The 21901-nt window shown below is 39.4% G+C and overlaps 1 protein-coding gene across 2 annotated transcripts in view; it reads right to left on the bottom strand.

Annotated features, from left to right (window-relative positions):
• FSHR (follicle stimulating hormone receptor) overlaps nt 1–21901 on the bottom strand; it is a 163465-nt gene that overhangs the window by 83780 nt on the left and 57784 nt on the right. For both annotated transcript variants that reach the window (XM_008700446.2, XM_040623492.1), the window contains exon 2: nt 5229–5300. In XM_008700446.2, coding sequence (XP_008698668.2) covers nt 5229–5300 — 72 coding nt within the window. The remainder of the gene's footprint in view (nt 1–5228; nt 5301–21901) is intronic.

The raw sequence follows: 21901 nt of genomic DNA, 5'->3' as shown, positions 1-21901 counted from the left end.
ATTAAAGACAATGTAAACAGTTTACAGTGCACTTTGCAAAGCCACTTCACATTGCAGAGAGCTTAATGGTTCCTTTTCCCCCAGCCATTCCCAAAGCAGTGAAGAGTAGGGAGGTTTGAGATAGTGATGCTGAGTAAAGCTATGGTGTGAACAGTGATCATTTCTAAGGGAGAAGCAAGTGCCTCTCCTTTTACCAGAGACTCCTTTCCCTTGTGACTTCTTACAGAAGCAGAGGGGCTCGGTTAATGAAAGAAGGATCATCAGGCATGGGTTGGGCAGAGTTTAGAGACCTTTCTCTTGGGGATGAGAACAGGACGAATTTTCTTTTTCGACATTAGTTGTTGGCCCAGCCACCAACACCTACTCTCTACTTTTTTCCCAGCAGTGGCCTCAGGGTTTGTTAGCGGCTCTCCCTCCCCCACTCCAAGCCAGTGTGGTTGGGGTGGGTGTTTTCAACTCTGAGAATGGAACCTGTTACCCAGGCCACAGCCACTTCGAGCATTGCCTTCCCTTAGTTGTAGTGGTTGGTCCAGGAATGGTTGTGTGATCTAAAGAGTCATACTAAATCCTAAGACTTTTATGAGATGGAGGGAAAAAAAAAAAAGTCAAAATTTTCCTCCTGAATGGAACCCAGGAGATGAGCAAGCAGAACTGCTGCTGGCGTCTTGTCACCAAGTTGGGACGAAGGGCTGAAGCTAACATAGTGTAAGGGAGACCTGCGAGAGGGAGAGAGGCCAAGTCCTAAGGACATGGAACCTGAATAGAGCTGTTTCTAAAGTCATTCGTTCTCTCTGACCATCAAGTTAAATGAGCCATTAAATTTCCTGCCTTTCCTTAGGCCTATCTGAGGTTTATTTTCTTTGGCCTCTCACAACAGAAAGTGTCCTAACAAATACAATGTTCGTACCACTTACTTTGAACATGTTATCTTGTGCATTTTTGTCCTGGATTACATTTTAAACTATAACTCCATGCGTACCTAGATCATAGTAGAGTCCAGCCAGGGTTCGTATGCTTATCAACTCCTACATTATTTATCACTGTCATTCATATTATTTAGTATTTGTATTTCTGGATATCTTGTCTTCCCAATTAATTATATTTGTTGATTCATTTTTATTCATGCATTTATCAGTTATTTATTGTGCAAGGCACCGAGGATCCAATACTGAGAAAAGCAAACATGTCCTTGGACAGTCCAATAGGGGAGTTAGAAATTAAATTATCACATAAATAAGTGTCATATATTGCTAAAATGAAAATCAGCACAGAGAGATTAGCGATAGGAGGGTGTGTGTAGTAGGGGGTTTTGCCCTAGTTGGAGAGGTCAGGGAGGGCTTTTCTAGGCTAATGACAATGGCATGGGAATCTGAAGGATGGGTAGGAGCCAACTAAATTAAAAGCACAGAGTAGAAAAGATGTTCTAGTCAGGAGGAATGTACCAACCAAGGCTCATGGTGGGCAGATAATACAGTACATTTTGTGAATTGATAAAGGGCTAATAGAGCAAAGTAGAGGCTGTGAGAGGGTCTTATTTCTTTTTTTTTTTTATGTTAAGAGCAGTGTTAAGTCATGGTATGTATGTGTATATGGCAGGACAGATGTGGAAGGTGACATGATTTGATAGGAATTTAGAAAATATCACTCTGGTTGCCATGTAGTGAATGGATGGGGGTGAGCGCAGAGCATGCTGGGGGATAGGGCATCACAAGTAGAAAACTGTTGCAGTTACCTAGGCAAAGATTATGGTAGCTGGAGAAGGATTTAAGTGGATAGATTAGAGGTTTAGCAAGAGATAAAAACAGTAGGAGTTGGTGTTGTACTTTAATAAAAAGTTATACTCTGACCTTACCCTTAAAGAACAATCAAGGGATCTGGAAAAACTGTAAATTCTGAATACAATGTGATAAATGTGCTATTGATAGTATGGACACAAGATTATGGTTTGGAAACACTGAGAGAATTCTGGAAAGGCTGTACAGAGGAGTAAACATTTAATATGGACCCTGGAAGACTAGCATGATTCCTTTTCCAATTTCAAGTGAAGTTTTAGGCAGAGGGACAACATCTACATAAGACCAGTGTGCAAGTGTATTTTGTTAATTAGTTAATTGGCTAATTAGTTAATTCATCTGTAACTGGTTTTTTTTTTTTTTTTTTTGATCCCTCTATGTGCCTGGCATTATCCAAAGAACCAGCCATCACATTCTAAATAAGTATGATGTCTGGTAATGATAATACTTGGGAAATGGCAATTTCTCCTGCCTGGTGAGAATGAGGGGGTGTGCAGTGCATATGGTGGAAATATAAAAGGCTTTGATTTTTGGGCTAGGCACTTAAGACTGAAGCCTATGGCAGAGAGAGTCTTTTCTTCTGCAAGAGAGTTTGAACAGTGTGGGTCTGGCAGCAGGGAGCTAGGAAGATTGGAGCTGGGGCAGGCATGACAGCCTTATGTAACAGGCTATCTAAGCGTTGTTGAGACTTTGGACCTAATAGCACCTAATAGCAGCAGGAGTGAGAGAAGGGCTGGATTCCAGGCATATTGTTGAGAGAGAGTCAATAGGACTGGAAAGGGGCCTGGGTTTAAGGATAGAAAGTCAAGGAGGTTTTGAATTTTCCTGCTTGGCAGTCTGGGCAGGTGGTAATGCTATTCACTGGGCAATATGAGAAGATGAGAAATTTAAGGGTAAAGACAATGAGCTAATCTGGATGTATTAAATTTGAGACACTGGTTTAATTAGTGTAGGTGTTTAGGAGTCTCTCCATTTCAAAACAAGAATTACGGCCTCAAAGTGAGATGGGGGTGCAGATGAAGGTTTAGGAGCCCTGATAGTAAGACATCCCTTGATAAATAAAGATTAGGGGTTTTGGGAATAATATAAAAAAGAAAATGGCCAAAATGGAGCCCTGGAATATCTGAATTTTGGGGCGGCAGCTGAGGAACAAGGAAGGTGGGAAGAACTGTCTATGGAGTAGTGTGGGAGCCTAGCAGAGTGGGCAGGAGGATGTGGTATCACTGAAGTGAAAAGGGGAAAAAGTATTAGGAAGAATGGCAGGAATAGTCAATGACATCAGAAGCTGCACGTGAGTACTAAGAACACAAAGGAGAAGTCATGAGTTCTGGCAGTTCATCATCGTTGGGGCCTTTCGTAGAATAATTACATGGTATTAGAAAATTTGTGGTCCAATAGCAAGAGGGCTGGCTGAGGAGTGAGTGAAAGGAGAGGACAAGGGGGCAGTGAATGCACATGTTCTTTCACAAGAGTGGGAGTGGCAAGAAAGAGGACAGGTAAAATTTTGCCACATGTGCAGAGTGACCATGCTCAGGAAACTGGCTAAAACTGAGTGAAGAACAGAAATACAGGGGATAGATCAGGAAAGGAGATGAGAAAGAAGATGAGAACTCATCACTGACCAAGAGTGGAAGGTGAGACAATGGATGAAGGGGAGCATAGAGACTGAAGGGTACACTCTGTTCAGAGTTGAATTCGGTGCCAGGCCTTCTACGCAATGTTTTTAAAGCCCTAGGACACAAAAAGCATTGGAAAGAAATGAGATCACTTTAATTTTATTTTAGGCATCTTGCTGTGTCAGTATAGGCTGATTAATAAAGACATGCAGTAGAAATGGACAAGCTGTGTTTGAGGAAGTTGAGTTTTTGAGCCAGCTGCCCTGTCTCTGGAATTACTGCTTTATCAGCTCAGCTTAACGATTTATATGACTATCAGAAGGTCCCTTCTGATGCTGAACACCCAATGGGGGGTCAGTCATACCTGCTGGATTGAATTTGATTAAGGTGGATTATTTGTGGTATCCGGTATTCCTGCCTTTAGAACAATTTCTGTGCAATTTTAGGGCTGCTTGGGGACAAGCCATATCGGATAGTCGAGTTATTTAGTTCATGTCACTTCCAGGCAGGGCAATGGCTAACCCATCCAGGAATACACCTTGAGTAGAAGGCTCTCCCACTCTGTTGCTTCCTTGTTTCCCTTGGTGAGCTCTGCTCCAAAGGGTGCCCCATCTCCCAATTTCTGTGAGTGTTGAATGTCCCCAAGAAGATAAACCCTGAAGACTGCAAGTTTTAAACTGGGCTCTCACCCAACTGGGGATCCTTGCACTTAGGAATTAGAGATCACATAAGCTATCTCCTTCTTTTAAAACTTCTTCCTTGACCCACCGATGGGGAAACCAAGGCCCCGAGAGATACAGTGATTTAATCAAGGTCACACAGTAAGTTTATATTACAGCTCGCTCTCTAATCTAGGATTCTGAGCGCCCTCCTCTAAGCGGGTGATGTGATTGCAGAGACACACTGCCGTTCTCTCTGCTTTACGTTTCCTTCATTATTGGATTTCTTTCTTGCTGAAAGCTTCAGCAAGTATTCTTAAATGGGGGTGAACAAACCAAGAGGAAAAATGGAATGGCTATAAGAAAGAGAACTGCATGTAACCTGAGGGGTTGTTTTCTTCTTAAAATGAAAAAAAAAATCATTCTCTTCTGTGTAATCCATCCGTCTGTATTGGTGTTTAAGTTCTGACTGCCACTGTGGTAAAGAACAGATATTCCTGGCCCTTGAGGCCTGGGAGATGGGGTCAAAGTAAGAGCCTTCAAAAGAAGAGTGGGTTGCTTTAAACATGGCAGAATGTATTCTGCTTTTTACTACGGTGCCTCGTTTTGATAAAAGCCTGTTGGGGGAGACCCCCCCTACATTAAACTAGTTCAGTAAGGAGTGAATGTGTTTGCATCAGCAGAGGGGTCTTCTCTTTTCAAAGGACATCTCCTTCAGAGCTGTAAACTTTCCTAATGCTTTTAAATGTTGATTTATCAATTACCACTTGTCAGCAGCGCTTGGGAAAGCAAAGTCTCTAGAATCTCAAACACAAACATTAGGCCCTGCTGTCAGTTAAAAATTAACCAGAAATAATGAACAATATCCCTGAAAAAGAATGGGTATCAGCAGAGAAAATCGGCTTTGGTTTATGAAAACTGGGCTCACAGGCACTTTGGAGCAACACGTTAGAGAAGAAAAAGTGAGAATTGCTTAGACTGACCTTATGTTCATCTCAACAGCCACATTCTGAAAGATTCCCCATTGTTAGGAAGGTAAATGGGAGGGGGTTCAGAAGGTTCTCTGGCTTCTAAGCACAGAGCATCACACTGGATCTGATGTGAGGCTGCTGTCCACAGCCCGGCTGAGGCACTCACACACAGCATTGTCAGGTACATACATTTTCTCCAGGTCCCCAAATCCAGCAAACGCTCCTTTTGGGATGACTCGAAGCTTGGTGAGGACAAACCTCCTGAAAAGAGAGTGGACATAAAATATCACAACCTGTCCTTTCACTGATACGTAATTGAGCGCCTAACATAGAATAGCAGTCAACAGCCAACATGTACTAAGTGTACTCAGTCAGTAACACGATGTCTCTCCATCCTCACCACAAAGCGGTGATACTCACTTTGCAGAAGAGGACACGGGTTTAGTGAAGTTGACAGATTTGCCTAGGCTCACTCAGCTGTTGGGTGAGGGATGACAGAGCTGGAATATGAACCCTCTCATCAGTACTCCATGTTGCCTCCTGTAGCCTTCTGGGAGGTGCCTTCTCTTCCTCTACACCAACCCCCAAAACCTCTTCCCTTATTGTCGTTCTTAGCTGACCTTGCGTCCTATTTCAAAGAGAAAATGAACGCAGTAGAAGAGAACTTGCTCGCGCCCTCTCACAGCTCGCAGCCAGTAAGCCACCTGTACTTGTACACCCGGCCTTCCTTCCTGGTCCCGTGGGTGACCAGCACTCCGGACCCGGCTGAGACCAGCCCCTCCAATCCACATCAGACCTCTCCTCCTCTCTTTTAGGAGAGGTAGCCACTCTGGCAATTTCCCCCTTTCTTGTGTACATTTTATTCACCTATTTTTGCTTCTCTACTGGATCCTGCCCATCGGTATACAAACATGCCATAATTTATTTCATCAAAAAAACCTCGACTCTTAACCTCAGACACCTTCAGTTTTTGCCGTTTTCTTCTGCTTGAAACATTTGTCTTATCCTACCCCAAAGTTTCTTCCAATGGCTCCTTACTACCTCAGTCAGGAAAAACCCGCATTGTATACAGTGGTGTGCGGGACCCTCCAGGACCTGTCTGTTTTCCCTTTCCATGAACCCTCTACCCTCCATTTTGACAGCTTCTCCTTTTGTTTATCTTGTTCTTATCGCAGGACTCTCTTGCTAGTTCTTAGACACGCTGGTTCCTTTTTGCCTGTGTTTCTGCATTTGCAATTCTCTCAGCCTTGAGCACTCCTCTCTCAGATATCCTCGTGGCTTCCTCCTCCAGCCCGCTGTTGGCTCAAATGTCACTTGCTTAGTGATGTTTTTCTAACCATCTTATTTAAAACAACAATCTCCCCTTATTAGCCCCTGGGCCCCTTTCCTGCTCAGATTTTTCTTCACAGCACTTCTGACATGTTATATATTATATTTCTTCATCTATTTGTGTATTTATTTATCTCTAACCTATAACTAGAGCACAAACTCTGTGAGGGCAAGAATTCGTGTATAACTTGTCTGCTATTGTACACCAAATGCCCTGGAACATTGCCTGGTATGTAGCAAGTACTCAAATATTTTTTCTTAAATGGCCGTTAGTCAGTCCAAGAGTTCTAAGCTTGAGGATGGAATTACAAGTGACCCTTTTGGAATCTCTACAACAGGAATACTGTTCCTTCCTCTGGCTTTCTCTTGCTTTGTAACTGATTCATGGGTACACCCCCACCCCCACCCCAACCTTAAATCTTTCCTTCCACAAGGTGGAACACCGAGGATTTGGATAGTTGCACAAACCTTCGTTGCTTCAGTTTCCTATTACTTACTGGTGTTAGTGAAACTCCTGTTACAGATAAAGTTATGTAGGCAAACAGTTCTTTAACTTCGTTTGTTTGCCTTTGGCTGGCATGTGGGCCAGCTCTATGGGGAAGAAGCATGAGAGAGAATCCTAAGTACTGTTTTTGCCCTGGAGGGTTTGTATATGTGGGAAGGTAAAGCCAGAAACCTTGGAATCACCAGAAAACAGTTGTGGATTACAGTTGATGTAAACACTATAAATGTTATGTGAACATTGAAGTGAGAAAGATCCCAAAGTTCATAAATATATAAAAGGAAGATGGGAAGAGGTGGGCGAATTTGAGTCTGGGTCTTAAAACCATCAGGTCATACTAAAAGCATAGTTTATATGAAACCATTTAAATGAAAAGAGATCTAAATTAGGAGTGCGGGCAATGTTTCTGGGAGAGTGTCAACTTCTGGAACTCCCATCTGAAAAGCATCAAGGTTAAGGTACTCATTTAATCTTAGTTAACATAGAAAAGTTCCTTTTGTTCCTGCTTATCACGAGACAGAGGAATGATGAAAGCAAACTAGAAAAGCAAATAACAAGTCAGTGAGATAGCGCTTTTGATTCAACCCTAGTAGCAGATACATTTTCTAAAATTGTCAACACCTATACCTGTACTAAATGTTTCAAACATATTAACATAATTAAATCTTTTTATTGAAGATTAAAAGTCTTGACTTCCGTTTCCTGAAATGTTACGAACTAGATAACCTGAAGATATTTCCACTAAAAATCACCCGGAAGTCTTCTATAAATCCTAACAAATACTGTTTTAATTGCATAGCTGAGCTTATAAGAAAGTATGAGAAATCCCCAGGGGCCCAATGGAAAGCAACTGAATACCAGATGGAACTGTGAGTGGTGAATGCGAACAGAAATTGAGGAGGGTAAACTGAAGCTAAAGTATTCAGGGCGGAAGTCAGTTTCTGGACTTGGTAGCCAAGCACTTTGAATTTTTGTGCTAAGGTGTTGGGTGAGATGAGATAAAGAAGATGAAATGCAAAGATTTAGTTCTGTGTGTTGTCTATCTCATGCATTCTAGGAAAAAAAAGGTGCAGAAAAGGGAAGGCAGGCAATTTTTAATGAAATGATGTCTGGAAATATTCCATAACTTAATAAAAGACATCAATCCTCAGATGGATTCTAAATTTCAGATTTAGAAATCTCAAGTCCTAGGAAAAGAAACAAAAATAAATCCACTGTCAGATACCTGTGAATTAAAACTGTGGAGCCAAAAAAAGAAACTATTTTAAGATATATTATCTTCAAAGAAAAATAATTAGAAAACTTTCCAAAAATATCTTCAAAATTATCAGAGAAAATAACTGCCAGTTTAGAATCTTATACCCAGAAATAAGCGTTCAAATGTGAGGGTAAAATAAAGACCCTTTTAGACGAATTTAATTAGTCATTAATGAAATTTTAACAAAGGAATTCCTTTAGAGAAGTAAGAAAATTTAATCTAGTAGGAAGGCACAAAAAACAATAGTGAACAGAGAAATTAGTGTGCCTTATTGCATAGATGGATTATCATAATATTTGGAAAACTTACCTATTCAATAAAGAACCCTGGAAAAAATACTGACCAAGAACTAGGTCACAAAGCAAATTGGCGTAGAACAAATAATTTTGTTTAACATGGTGCATGTAAATTACTTAAAAATCAGTTATGAGAGGCAATAATTAACAGCCCACCCCACAATACATGTAAAAACATCTAGAAAGTCAAAACAATCAAAATAAAAAATCCTACTCTTTTACGTCACACATGGGTCAAAGAAGAAATTACGTATTAATTAGGAATTGTTTGGAATTGAACTGTAGTGAAATTACAACATGAAACTTACGGGATGCAGCTGAACCACTACACAGAGAGAGATGAATAGCTTTGAATTATTTTGCCCAAAAAGAAAATAAAGAAGGTGGAAAATTCACAAGCTACATTTCCAGCACAGGAAACTAGTGAAGGAACAACAGAATAGTGGAAACAGAAAATTCTAAAGTTAATATTTATTCCATTTCCGGCCAGAACTTCAGGTACAAACTTAATAAGAAAATTAGGCAAATGTAGGGACTGTTGCGAGAGACGTTTTGAGAAGATAAACACTCAGTTAGACATTAACACTTGATGTATAGATACAGTTTAATAACGTGTTTCACTTGTTATAAAGTTAAGTTTCTTCATAAGTTTATTGATAAGGAGTTTTCTCAGAATATTGAAAGGCTTATTAGAATAGTTTCAAGAGTTTTGACTTACGACCTCACACTAAAAATGACTGTTTTAGAAAAGTACACTTATCTGAAGGCTTGTTGAAGGAAACCATTCATCACTTAAAGCTGCGAACTTTACATACATGTTTATTTTAACCAGCAACTTTCTGATAATTGATTCTTTATGATTTTACTGATCTAGCTCTAATAAAGTGTTCAGATTTCCTTTAAATCAGGAATATTGGAAAAGACATGATTTTTGATGAATTTTCATTTTAGAAATAAAAAAAATGAGAATCTAAGAGATTAAAACACATTTCAAAATTTAACGCTGCCTCGAGAGAAGAAACCTAAAGAGAATACAGAAAAAATCATAAAGATAAGAGCAGAAATTAAAGATAAGAGAAAATCAGTAAAAAACCCCCAATTTTTTGAAAGATCAATAGAATTAAAAAAATCTGTTCACTTTAAGAAAAAAAAATGAGAGTCATGAAAAATGGTGCTTAAGTGAAGATGTTAGTTTTTTTTTTTTTTGGATGTATAGTTGACACAATGCTGCATTAGTTTCAGGTGTACGACATAGTGATTCAACAACTCTGTATGTTTTGCTATACATACCAGAAGTGTAGCTTCCATCTGTCACCATAAAGCACTATTATTGTACCACTGACTATATTCCCTGTGCTGTACCTTTCATCCCCATGACTTATTCATTCCATAACTGGAAGCCTGTATCTCCTACTCTCCTTCACTAATTTTTCCCATCCCCTACTCTGCTCCCCTCTGGCAACCATCAGTTTATTCTCAGTATTTATGGGTCTGTTTGTACTTTTTTGTTTGTTCATTTGGTTTGCTTTTTAGATTCCACATGTAAGTGAAATTATATGGTATTAGACTTTCTCTGACTGACTTCATTTAGCATAATACTCTCTAGGTCCATCCATGCTGTCACGAATGGCAAAAATCACATCATTTTTTATAGCTGAGTAATACTCCATTGTGTCTGTGCATGTGTGTGATGTGTGTATGTGAATTCATGCATACACACACATATACACACATTTACTGTTTTCCACAGTGGCGGTACCAGTTTACATTCTCACCTAGAGTGCACAAGGGTCCCTTTTTCTCCACATCCTCACCAACACTTACTACTGCTTGTCGTTCTGAGTCTAGCTATTCGGACAGGTGTGCGGGGGTGTATCACTGTGGTTTGGATTTGCATTTCCGCGATATTTGTGATGCTGAGCATCTTTCTGTGTGTCTGCTGGTCATCTGTGTGTCTTTGGGGAAAAAACTGTTCTCGTCCTGTACCCATTTTTTAATTTGCTTATTTGGTTTTTGGTGTTGAGTTGTATAAGTTTTTAAATATATTTTGGGTATTAACTCCTTATTGGATATATCATTTGCCAATATCCCCTACTTAGTAGGTTGCCTTTTCATTTTGTTGATGATTTCCTTCAGATAAGCCGGCTTTAAATTAGAGAGCCCTAGGAACAATTTCAAAACATTAAATTCGAAAAATCAGACAACATGGACAATTTTCCTAGAGATATACACTTACCAAAATTGATTAATGAAGATATAGAAAAACTGAATAGATCTAAAACTGTTAATAAATTGGGTTGGTAGTTTAAAATCTATCCGCCCAAAAATAAGATCACCATCATGATTTTAGAAGTAAGTTATGCCTTTTTAGAATAATAGAAAATCTCAATTTTATACAAACTATTCCAGAAACTAGCCAAGAGAAAATGCTCTCCAATCCATTTTATGTGGCTAATATAGCATCAGTAATAACACCAGACAGCGACAACGGAAGAGTAGAAAGATTAGGCCAATCTCATTTATTAATGTAAATGGAAAAAATCTGAAATAATATAGGGACAGTATATACAGAGGAGAGGCTAAATATATTGTTGCTAGTTTGAGTTTGTCCTAGAATTCAAGTGTTGCTAAATATTAGATCTATTAAGATTTCCACATTGAGAAGTTAAAAGAGGCATAGAAAATATATTTAATAAAAGTTTACTCATGATAAAACCTTTTGACAAAGAAGGAAAGGGAGGAATACTCCCAATCTGTAAGGGGTAAAAATCTATCAAACACTGCAATAAATAGCACATTCAATGGTGAAATACTAGATATATTCCATTTAAAATTAGGAATGAGTCAAGGATGTTTGCCAGTGCCTCTTCCATTCATTATTGTGCTAGATGTACTAGCCTAGACAGTAAGAGAAGAAAAAAAAAGATAGCAGTATTGTTGATGAAAAGTTGTCATTATCTATAGGTAACATTATCTATAGGTAACATTATTGTCTACACAAACAAAACTCTACTTGAATCTAAGAGATCAGTAGTAGAACTAAGAAAGTCTAGTAAGGTAGCTGGCAGTGTAATAAGTGCACAAAAATAATTTACATTCTTATTTCAAAGTATATCAATTATCATGGCCATAAATCTTACACAATAAAAGGAATCTGAAAGAAAGACTTAGGGTTATATAGAGAATAATCAAATACTTAACTGAAAAACATTTTAAAAAACAAACTGTGAGAAAAAAAAAACCTGATCAAACAGAAATGCCACATTTATAATCCTGATCAAATTATAAACCCTGATCAATATGTAAATTAAATGTATGGCACATCTGAGGTGCACTAGTTTTTTTATTTTGGTATGTGTGTGTGGAAATTGACTAGCTGATTAATACTCATATGGAAGAGCAAGTTTCAAAGAATAGCCAGAATAGTTTTGAAGGTGTAAAACAAGATCGGGGGAATTGGCATGCCAGGAATACAATTTTTAGAAAGCTACAGTGATTAAGATGCAGTGGTGTTGACAGAAATTAGGAAATTGGCCAGTGGGAGAGAATAAAGAGCACAGAACTAGATCATACACAAAAGGGAATGGCAAACGGAAGAGTAGCAGTAAAATTAGTGGAGGAAGATGTGGATTAATCAACAAGGGGTGCCGAAACTGTTGATTATCCTTGTAGAAAAAGGTAACACTTTTGCTTATTACCATATTAAAATCACAATTCCAGGCTTATTAAAGATCTAAATGGGAAAAGTCAAAAGCTTAAAACTTTTAAATAAAATTTAAGACTCTGTTCAGAATACTTTTTTTCCCCAGAACACTTTTATTTTTATTATTATTATTTTATGTGGGGCTTGAACTCACTACCCTGAAATCAAGAGCTGAGCTGAGATCAAGAGTCAGACATTTAACTGACTGAGCCACCCAGGTGCCCCCTGTTCAAAATAGCTTTAAAAAGTACACAAAAAACTGCACACCAGAATTGGAAAGTTGATAAACTTGACTATATTAAACTTAGTATTTCTGTTAAAGATACATAAATTAATTGAGAAGATAAGCTATAGACTGGGGAAAGATATCTGTAACACATAAAATTAACAAAGCGTTAGCATCTAGAATATGAAGAACTTTACAAAATAATAAAAATAAAACACAGTAAAAACATTGTCAAAAGATGTGAACAGGCAATTTATGGCAGAGGAAATGCAAACAACCAATAAACATATGAAAAGATGCTCAACTTCATTAGTAATCAGGAAAATGCAAATTTAAACAATAGTGGGATACCATTACATGTCATCATATTGGCAAACATTAAAAGGAAAACTTCACAATAACACTGCTGGTGAGACAGTGGAAAAAACGGCATTTTCTACAGTCTTGATGGAAGGGTAATTTGCTACAAGTTCTTTGAGTAGCCATTGGCAATATGTGTTACAGTCAAAGATAGAAATGCCTTTGAACTCAGCTATTCCACGTCTCTCTGCCATTTGCGTACCTGGAGATAGGTAAAAGATTAATTACTGCAACATAATTTATAATAGTAAAAAACTGGAAATGAATGCCCATGAACAAAAGAACAAATAAATATTAATAAGGTGTTGTATATTGACACAGTGCCAAATGATAAAGCAGTAAAAAGAAACGAACTGACTAGATCTGCATGAAGCAATCCCGATAAATCTCCCAAGCATAGGGGCACCTGGGTGGCTCAGTCGTTAAGCATCTGCCTCCCGCCCAGGGTGTGATCCCGGGGTTCTGGGATCGAGCCCCACATCAGGGCTCCCTGCTCCACTGGGAGCCTGCTTCTTCCTCTCCCACTCCCCCTGCTTGTGTTCCCTCTCTCACTGACTGTCTCTCTCTGTCAAATAAAATCTTAAAAAAAAAAAAAAAAAGAATCTCCAAAGCGTAATGTTGAGAAAGAAAGTTGGTGCCATATATATACGATATGTACCGTATGTGATTTTTTTTTAATAAAGGTTAACATGCAAATTAAAACAATATACAGCTGCATGTAAATCACATCTTTTTATTCTATGTTTTTGATGTTTTGACATCTTGGGGTTTTGCTGGCTCTGGTGGCCTACTCCTGCCAGTGCTAGCTAATTCTTAGAGATGGCAAAGGACTGGCCTTTGAGTGTGCCTTTCATACGCAAACCAAGTAATCCAGAGTCCTTAAGGCCAACCACCTCCTTCAAGGAGCCCTTAGACTCTCTTCCCCTGCCCTGACCACCCCACAGCAGACCCTACACCCCAGAGTCCTTGGAAGTTATTTAAAGTAGATGATCCTGAAATTGCTTATCCTGCTTCATCTGTTCCTGCCACGGAAGCCACAGTAGAAGCTATTGCCATGTTGTCCCCTCTGCCTCCTGGTGCTTCCCCGTGTATCCCTCCATAGTGTGGGCTCTGTAAGTATAACAGAGTATCTTTTCAGTATCATTTATCTCCTGATCAACATGGTGGCCTCACCATTCCTGAATAATGATAAAACCTATATTTAAAAACATGGTTAGAGATACATATATATGTGTCAAAAGGAAACTTCTGAGAATGATCAACACCATAATAAGCACAGTATTACCTTTGTGACAAGAGGAAAAGGAGTAGGACACAGCCATATCTAAAATATTTTATATTTTTAAAAAAGATCTGAACAATTATGACCAAATGTTAAGATTCAGCAAAGCTGAGTGTTTTGGGAGTGTTGATTATATAATTCTCTACACTTCATACTTGAAATATTTCATAATTTTTCACGATTGAAATTCTCACCAGGCCATATCCACAGCATCATTTATTTGTTTTTAAACAGAGGGAACAATTTGAAAGTATCATCATATTGTTCTTGTCAGATGGCACCGTTCCTCTGTAAGGGGGCATAAAATGTCTGAATGATTTCTGTAAAAAAAAATGCACAATTCATCAAAATGGCTCTGAAAAGAAAATTTTCTTCACTATATTGCAGGTTATTTAAAGTTTCTTCCATGATAAATGGAGTAGGTGGGGTTTACTTTTTTTCTTCCCTGAAATTGGGAAGCTTTAGGATTCCCTTGAACTCTGTCTCTGTTAGAAGCAATTCATATCTTGGGCAGTCCATTCACCCTTGGCCAAATTTAATTTCCCTTTTTGGCTTAAAGGAGAATGGTTTAAAAGAGCCTATAAAAAGCTTTCTGGCAGCCTGGAAAACAGCCAATATTCTTTTTGAGAAAGCTGCCTTTTTATGATGGCCCAAGTGTAAATGACACTGGGCTCTGTGTTCTTTGAATTTCACACAAGTTTAAAAATTAAAGTGAGAACAGCTTGGCAAAGGATATACAAAAAGAAATTGATCATCTTCCTGACCTCAAAATGCCAAGAGTTTTGAGCTTCACACTCTTTAGATCAAACTCTTACCCTAATTAACTTTCTGGGAATGTGTTTAGGAAAACTATCCAAAGAGGTGGATTGAACTAAATGAGCAAATCATCCGGAAAAAATAGACTTTAAATAACTTGATTTGGCTGTTTACCATGATCCAGCAGACGACTACACCACTGTCCAAATCATGTGTGCATTTAATTGGTTGCATTTTTCATTTTGTTACACGTGGGTCTGGAAGCCAGTGGGGTAGGGAATAGCAAGAAGGAAGAGGTGGGAAGGTAGGAAGGGATGGTTTCCATATCGTTTGACTTTAAATTACTTTGTTTTTCTAGAGCCTCTTCACATTTTGGCATGAGTCTTAACTGCCTAGATGTGAGGTGCTCTGTCACTGTAAATACAGAGAAATGGGTTCAGCTGGCATTAGCCCTTCACCCACCTTCAGGCGTCATAAGCATATGCCAAGGATTCATTGGCATTCAAAGTCTCCCATGAGGATTTCTTGGGATAGATGTGTCAGTGTTCTTTGTGTTCCTATTCCATGGTATAGAGGGTGTGCTTGTTCTTCATCTTAAGCCAAATGTGGGAAGTAATAGAACCAGTTAAGGGGGTGACATGCATTTCCTGCAATTTGGGGGAGTTAGAAAGACTGGGACATGATTCAAGGCTGACCTCTAAAGGTAGGAAGTATCCAGCTGCTTTAGGAGAGAGCTGTAGTTTTATAGAGAAAGGTGTGGGTTTCTTGTGAGCCAGACCTAGAGCCAGAAGAAGGAAGCTGGACTGCTCACCTCAGGAAGATGGGCTTGCCTGAATAGTGAACTGACCCCAGAAGAGAGCCCCAAGTATGGGGTGCTGGAAGCCAGTGGGAAGAGGAATCGTTCTCCTGAAGATGGAGGCCTCCAGCGTGAGGGATCGTGAGGAGCCCATGTGAGCTCCAGTGAGAATAAGAATTGGCATTTGAATATCTGCCACAACCAGGGGGTTCCAAAGCCAGATGGCCACTGCAGCATCAGGACCCAGTTGCTTTCCCTCCAGGCTCCCTGCCTCCTAGGCCCAACCCAGGTGAAGCCAGAAAGAGTGGCAACTGGAGAGGAAGGGAAATAAGGAGGAATGAGGAAACCCGTCCTCAGCTGGGAGTTTCTGGGTCTGAAGCAGGCTGTAGGATGACCCTGCACTTGCATTTCATTTATGAGGCTGGAACATCTATGATGCTTGCCCCAAATTTCATCTGTGGTGAAGAAAAAGGAGTCAACAGAGTGATTTTGTCTGGCAGTGGTAGTGAAGAAGAAAGCTACTTTCTGGTTGGACCTTACTGAATCCATCTTGATAGATATGATTTCTGAATTGGTGAAAACTTTTCCCAAGTCATCCTGTGTAATGCTTTATTTGTGAGAGAAAAAGTGCTAGGGACTTTAATAGGGCAAAGAATGGAAAGCCTTGGAGAACATTCTTATTCCTACTTGCTGTCCTTACCTAGCTCTTATTACATGGGCTGATGATGGGCAATGTAGGACAGAGTGGGTAATTTGGTTCTCCCTTTTGGCACAGTTCATGATAGCCAAGAAACATTTTTGGCTCAGGGGCCCAGCCATAATAATTGTCTACGTAATACCAGAATGGCTGGCTACAAGAGGGGAGATCCAGTTGTCTTCAGTTTCCATAGACCATCTATTCAGTTGAACTCCTAGATAATCTCTCTGGTGTAGACCCTGCCATGTGCCATTGTGTCAACTCACGATGCATGACGTTTTCTTTAGGCGAAAAAGTTTATGTTCACAAGATAGAAACTCACCAAGGCAGGCACCATGCCAAACGCAGCTCCAGTGACACCTCCCTGTCCCCTGAGTCTGTCTGATTTCCCCTCAACAACCTTTCCAGAGTGGCGATTCTTCACTTTTATCATCTTCCAGCGAACAGGGCTTTCTAATAGCTATTTTGAATCCGCTTTCCTTTTATTTCCATTTATGTCCTCTTATCTCGACATCTGTGCTGGGCTGATAGAAGGGATGTAGGCACTACTGCTACCTGTATATCACTGCTGACTTTATCTCCTCCTCTGTGCAACCTTTGCATCAAGGTTGTGGAGACCTTTTTTTCTGGCTCCCCCCTCCCTTGTTTGCATTGAGTGGTTATGGAATTACTTTCTACACCACATTTTATCACCTGTTCACTTTCATTTTATCACCTGTTCACTTGCATCTTCTTACCTGAATCTGATGCCTGATTTATAGCCCATTTGTATGAAAGCTCAGGATGAGGAAGCACCATGGTGAAGAGAAGAGATCATTAGGGTGAAAAATTAGAAATCTGGGCTCTATTGTGGCTCTGCTACTGGTATGTAAACGACTGGGAAAAGTCAGATCCCTTCTGTGAAGTGAGGGGGTTGGACTGGATGATCTCTAAGGCCCTATAAGATAAATTTTACAGTGTGGTTATATAGTGAAATCTTCAAGCGGTCTCCCGTTTCAGTCATATTCTGTTTTAAAGCAAAAGAGATAATTTTATGTTAAGCACTCAACGTGGAATAAAGCCCATCCTAGGGGCTTACTGAATAATTGCTAGCCCTCCTTTTTCTCTAGTCAAGGTCAGAATCACTTTGAGCTTACCCTTTTCTTCTCATCCCTCTGCCACCAGCCAGGCCAGACCATCCTCCCTTCCACTCCTCATGTTTGCAACCTTGGCTCTGACCTAAGAACAGGTTGTCTTCCTCTGTTCTCTGCTGTCCAATCTGTCTCATCTACCATGACCAAAATAGTCCTCCTCAACACTACTTGCCATGATACTCTGCTATTGAAAAGTAAGACAAAACAAAAGAAAAAACACACAAAGCCCCTTCAGTTGCTTGACATTGCCTCTAGGAATCTTAATTAATTTGTCGTCCGTTTGAGGCATTCCACTATCTGCCTCCATTTCCTTGTCAGTGAAATGTTCTCTTTCCTGCAGATAAACTCAGATCTAGCCATGCCCTCACTATTAGTAAATGGGTATGTTGTATTTTTGCTAAAATCTCATGAATCTATATCCTACGTAAGTATATGGAATGGCTCTGTAGAACAGGAGCTATGCCACTTGTCTCTATTCCAAAGAGCCTAGTCAGTGCTTTGCATGTTTCAGGTATTAATACGATTGGTAGATTGGGGAGTGTTGTTTACACTGCCAAGAACTTTAAGTTTGAGGCATTTGAGCATCACATACTCTGAATAACACAATATTTGCCCTTTGGAGTCATTCCAGTCACATTCAGATTTGTTCCCAACAACACGTAGAGCATACATGAATGATGAGAAGGAATCTAGCTTTCTAAGAATTTACTTAATAGACACTTGGTGAAGAATATATAAAGGATTTCTCAGGATATTGTGGAACAGTTGGTAAAAACTTCAAATTATTGGCCCATGAATGGAATCCAGCTCAAGACATGTTTTGTTTACCCTACACAGTATTTTAAAGAAATTTGAATTGGTTGCCAGCACTTCAAATTGTGAAAGTTCATCTAAAATTGCAGATTTATGGCTTCTCTTGAAGATTAAGAAGATGTAGCAATACTGGGCTGCTTTCCCACATAATTACAACTGGCTACAGTTAAGTGATGACTGATGCTTAGACATGGCATAAGTTACTGGTTGGCTAACTCCTTCCTGGTCTAGTCTTGCATCTTGTGCCTGAAGACTTTGAGTTTGGGATTTCTGGTACCTGAACAACTAGTCTGAATGGGCTTGAACTCTTTAGAACCTAGTGGTTCTCAACCTTGGAGGCGTATTAGAATCACGTAGGGGAATTTTGACATAATACAAATTCCTAAACCCCACCCTTGTGGAGGAGGGGGGAGGCATGGTCAGGCATTCTTATTTTAAAGCCCCCCCCCCCCAGGTTATTCTCATGCATGGTTAAAGATTGGGAGCAGCAGCTTTAGAGGGAGGATAAAAGCCCAGCAGCAGCAGCAAGTTGCTCTGAGGAGTAGTGAGGGAGTTGGGAACTACCTATGGGCATGATGGGAAAGGTTTTTAGAAAGCGTCTTCTTTCCAAATCCCCCTTCCCTCAGTATAAGGTTGAGGCATAATCTAAGGGGTTCCTTATAATCTAAATTGACACATCGTCCTGATCCATTGGCATAACAACACAAATAGGATGTGTGCACCTTCTTTTGGAGACTTCCTGCTTGGGTCAGTGGAACTTAAGTTTTTGGTATTGGGACTTGTCAGGGTGGAGAGGACTCTACCACGAAGTGTGTAATGCAGTGAATAAGAGTAATGTATATTGTAGAAAAGAAGGGGAGAGCATTGAATGGGGATGAGACAAGCCAGAGTGGGGAATCCAGTCTAAAGGAGGACCAAAGGCAGATCCTGAGATGCAGAGAATATCTATTTGTTCTTTTGACAAATATTTATTGTGTTCCTGTGTGTATGTCTGACACTGTTCTAGGCCCTGATGACATTATGGTAAAAAAGACAAAGTGTTTGCCCTACTGAGTTTATAGTCTAGCCAGGAAAATAAGGAATGGGAAACGATTAGAAAAAAGGTACAGTCATGGGACAATTGCTTGAAATGAAAAGAAGGTCAGTTATGTGTAAATTCACAGGATAAAGGAGAAACATTACTTTAAAAATTACATGTATACCTATGCATAGGTAGATAGAGAGGAGGGGGGCAGGAAAGGAAGAGGGAGAGACAGACGTCTGACCAGTTACTCCTTTATACATTAATTATTGATCACCTACATGACACACATTAAGGTTTTAGGAAAAGCGTGGTAAGAAAGATACATTTCCTGTTCTACCAATGTTAATTCTGTTGTAAGAGATACAGATGTAATCTAATAATTATAGTGCAGTGTGTGTGGTGATGACAGTGGTCAGATTTAGTACTTGCTGTGTGAGATACTATGCCAAATATTTCATTTGCATTATCCAATATCCTCAAAACCACCTTAAAAAGTAATTATACTTGCCTCTACTTAGAGATGAGGGCATGAGTTAAGAGTGGTTTAGTAACTGATCAAGCAGGTAGCTAGTAGGTAGCAAACCTGATTGTTGAATTCAAGTCTGGTCCCTGAAGACCATGTTCACTAGCTCTCTATTGACATACAAAGGTATATTTCAGGTGTATAGCATACCAATTCTATAGTTCTCTGTATTACTCAATGGTCACCCCGACAAGTGTAGTCCTCACCTATCACCGTACAATGTTAATGCAATATTACTGACTGTACTTTTCATCTCTGTGACTTACTTATTTTATGACTAAAAGTTTGTACCTCTTACTCACTTTAACCTATTTTGCCCATCCCCCACCCCACTTCTCCTCTGGCAACCATCAGTTCTCTGTATTTAGTTCTCTGTTTTTGTTTCATTATTATTCATATTTCATTCTTAGCTTTCACATATAAATAAAATCATATAGTATTTGTCTTTGTCTGACTTCTTTCACTTAGCATAATGCCCTCTAGTTCCATACCCTCTTGTCCCATGGCAAGATCTCATTCCTTTTCATGGCCGAGTAATATTTCATTGTATATTTATGCCACATCTTGTTTATCCATTCATATATTGATGGACACTTGGGCTGCTTCCATAATTTGGCTGTTGTAAATAATGCTGCAGTAAACATAAGAGTGCATATATCTTTTCAGGGGCGCCTGGGTGGCATAGCGGTTAAGCGCCTGCCTTCGGCTCAGGGCATGATCCCGGAGTTCTGGGATCGAGCCCCACATCAGGCTCCTCCGCTATGAGCCTGCTTCTTCCTCTCCCACTCCCCCTGCTTGTGTTCCCTCTCTCGCTAGCTGTCTCTATCTCTGTCAAATAAATAAATAAAATCTTAAAAAAAAAAAAAAAGAGTGCATATATCTTTTCAAATCAGTGCCTTTCTTTCCCTTGGGTAAACACTTAGTAGTGGAATTATGGGATTGTATGCTATTTCTATTTTTTATTTTTTCAGGAACCTCTATACTGTTCCACAGTGGCTGCACCAATTTACATGCCCACCAACAGTACATGAGGGTTCCTTTTTCTCTACATTCTTGCCAACATTTGTTCTTGTCAGTTTGATTCTAGCCGTTCTGACAGGTGTAAAGTGAATCTCACTGTGGTTTTGATTTGCATTTCCCTGATGATTAGTGATACTGAGCACCTTTTAATGTATCTGCTGGCCATCAGTATGTCTTCTTTGGAAAAACTATTCAGGTTACCTGCCCATTTTTAAATTGGATTATTTGGAGGTTTTTGGTGTTGAGTTCTAGGAGTTCTTTATGTATTTTTGGTGTTAACCCCTTACTGGATATGTCATTTGCAAATATCTTGTTCTATTTCCAGTAGATCGCTTTTTCATTTTGCTGATGGTTTCCTTTGCTGTGCAAAGCTTTTTATTTTGGTATGGTCCCAGTAATTTCTTTTCGCTTTTGTTTCCTTTGAGGAGACATATCCATAAATAGGTTGCTAAGGTTAGTGTCTGAGAGATTACTGTCTATGCTTTCATTTAAGAGTTTTATGGCTTTGGGTCTCACATTGAGATCTTTAATCCACTTTGATCTATTCTTGTGTATGGTGTAAGGACGTGGTCCAGTCTCTCTCTCTCTCTCTCTCTTTCTTTCTTTCTTTCTTTCTTTCTTTCCTTCTTTTCTTTTCTTTTCTTTTCTTTTCTTTTCTTTTCTTTTCTTTTTCTTTCTTTTCTTTTTCTTTCTTAACTTTCTTTTCTTTCTTCTTTTTGCATGTAGTTGTCCAGATTTCCTAGCACCATTTATTGAAAAAACTGTCTTTTCCCCAATGTATATTCTTGCCTCCTTTGTCATAGATGAATTGACTGTATACACGTGAATTTATTTCTGGGCTTTCTGTCCTGTTCTGTTGATCTATGTGTCTTCTGTGCCAGTACCATACTGTATGATTACTACAGCTTTGTTGTATATCTTGAAATATGAGATTGTTCTTCTTTGTTAAAATTGCTTTAGCTATTGGGGTCTTTTGTGGTTCCAAGCAAATTTGGGGATTATTCGTTCTAGTTAAGTGAAAAATGTTGTTGGTATTTTTATGGGGATTGTATTGAATCCATAGTTTGCTTTGGGAAGTATAGATGTATTAACAATATTCGTTCGATTTATGAAAACGGTCTATTTTTCCATTTGTGTCATCTTC

This window comes from Ursus maritimus, unplaced genomic scaffold (genome assembly GCF_017311325.1).
Source record: "Ursus maritimus isolate PB19 unplaced genomic scaffold, ASM1731132v1 scaffold_6, whole genome shotgun sequence".
NCBI classification, from domain to species: Eukaryota; Metazoa; Chordata; class Mammalia; order Carnivora; family Ursidae; genus Ursus; species Ursus maritimus.
Note: the sequence above shows the minus strand (reverse complement) of the source record. Positions and strands in the feature narration are given on the sequence as shown.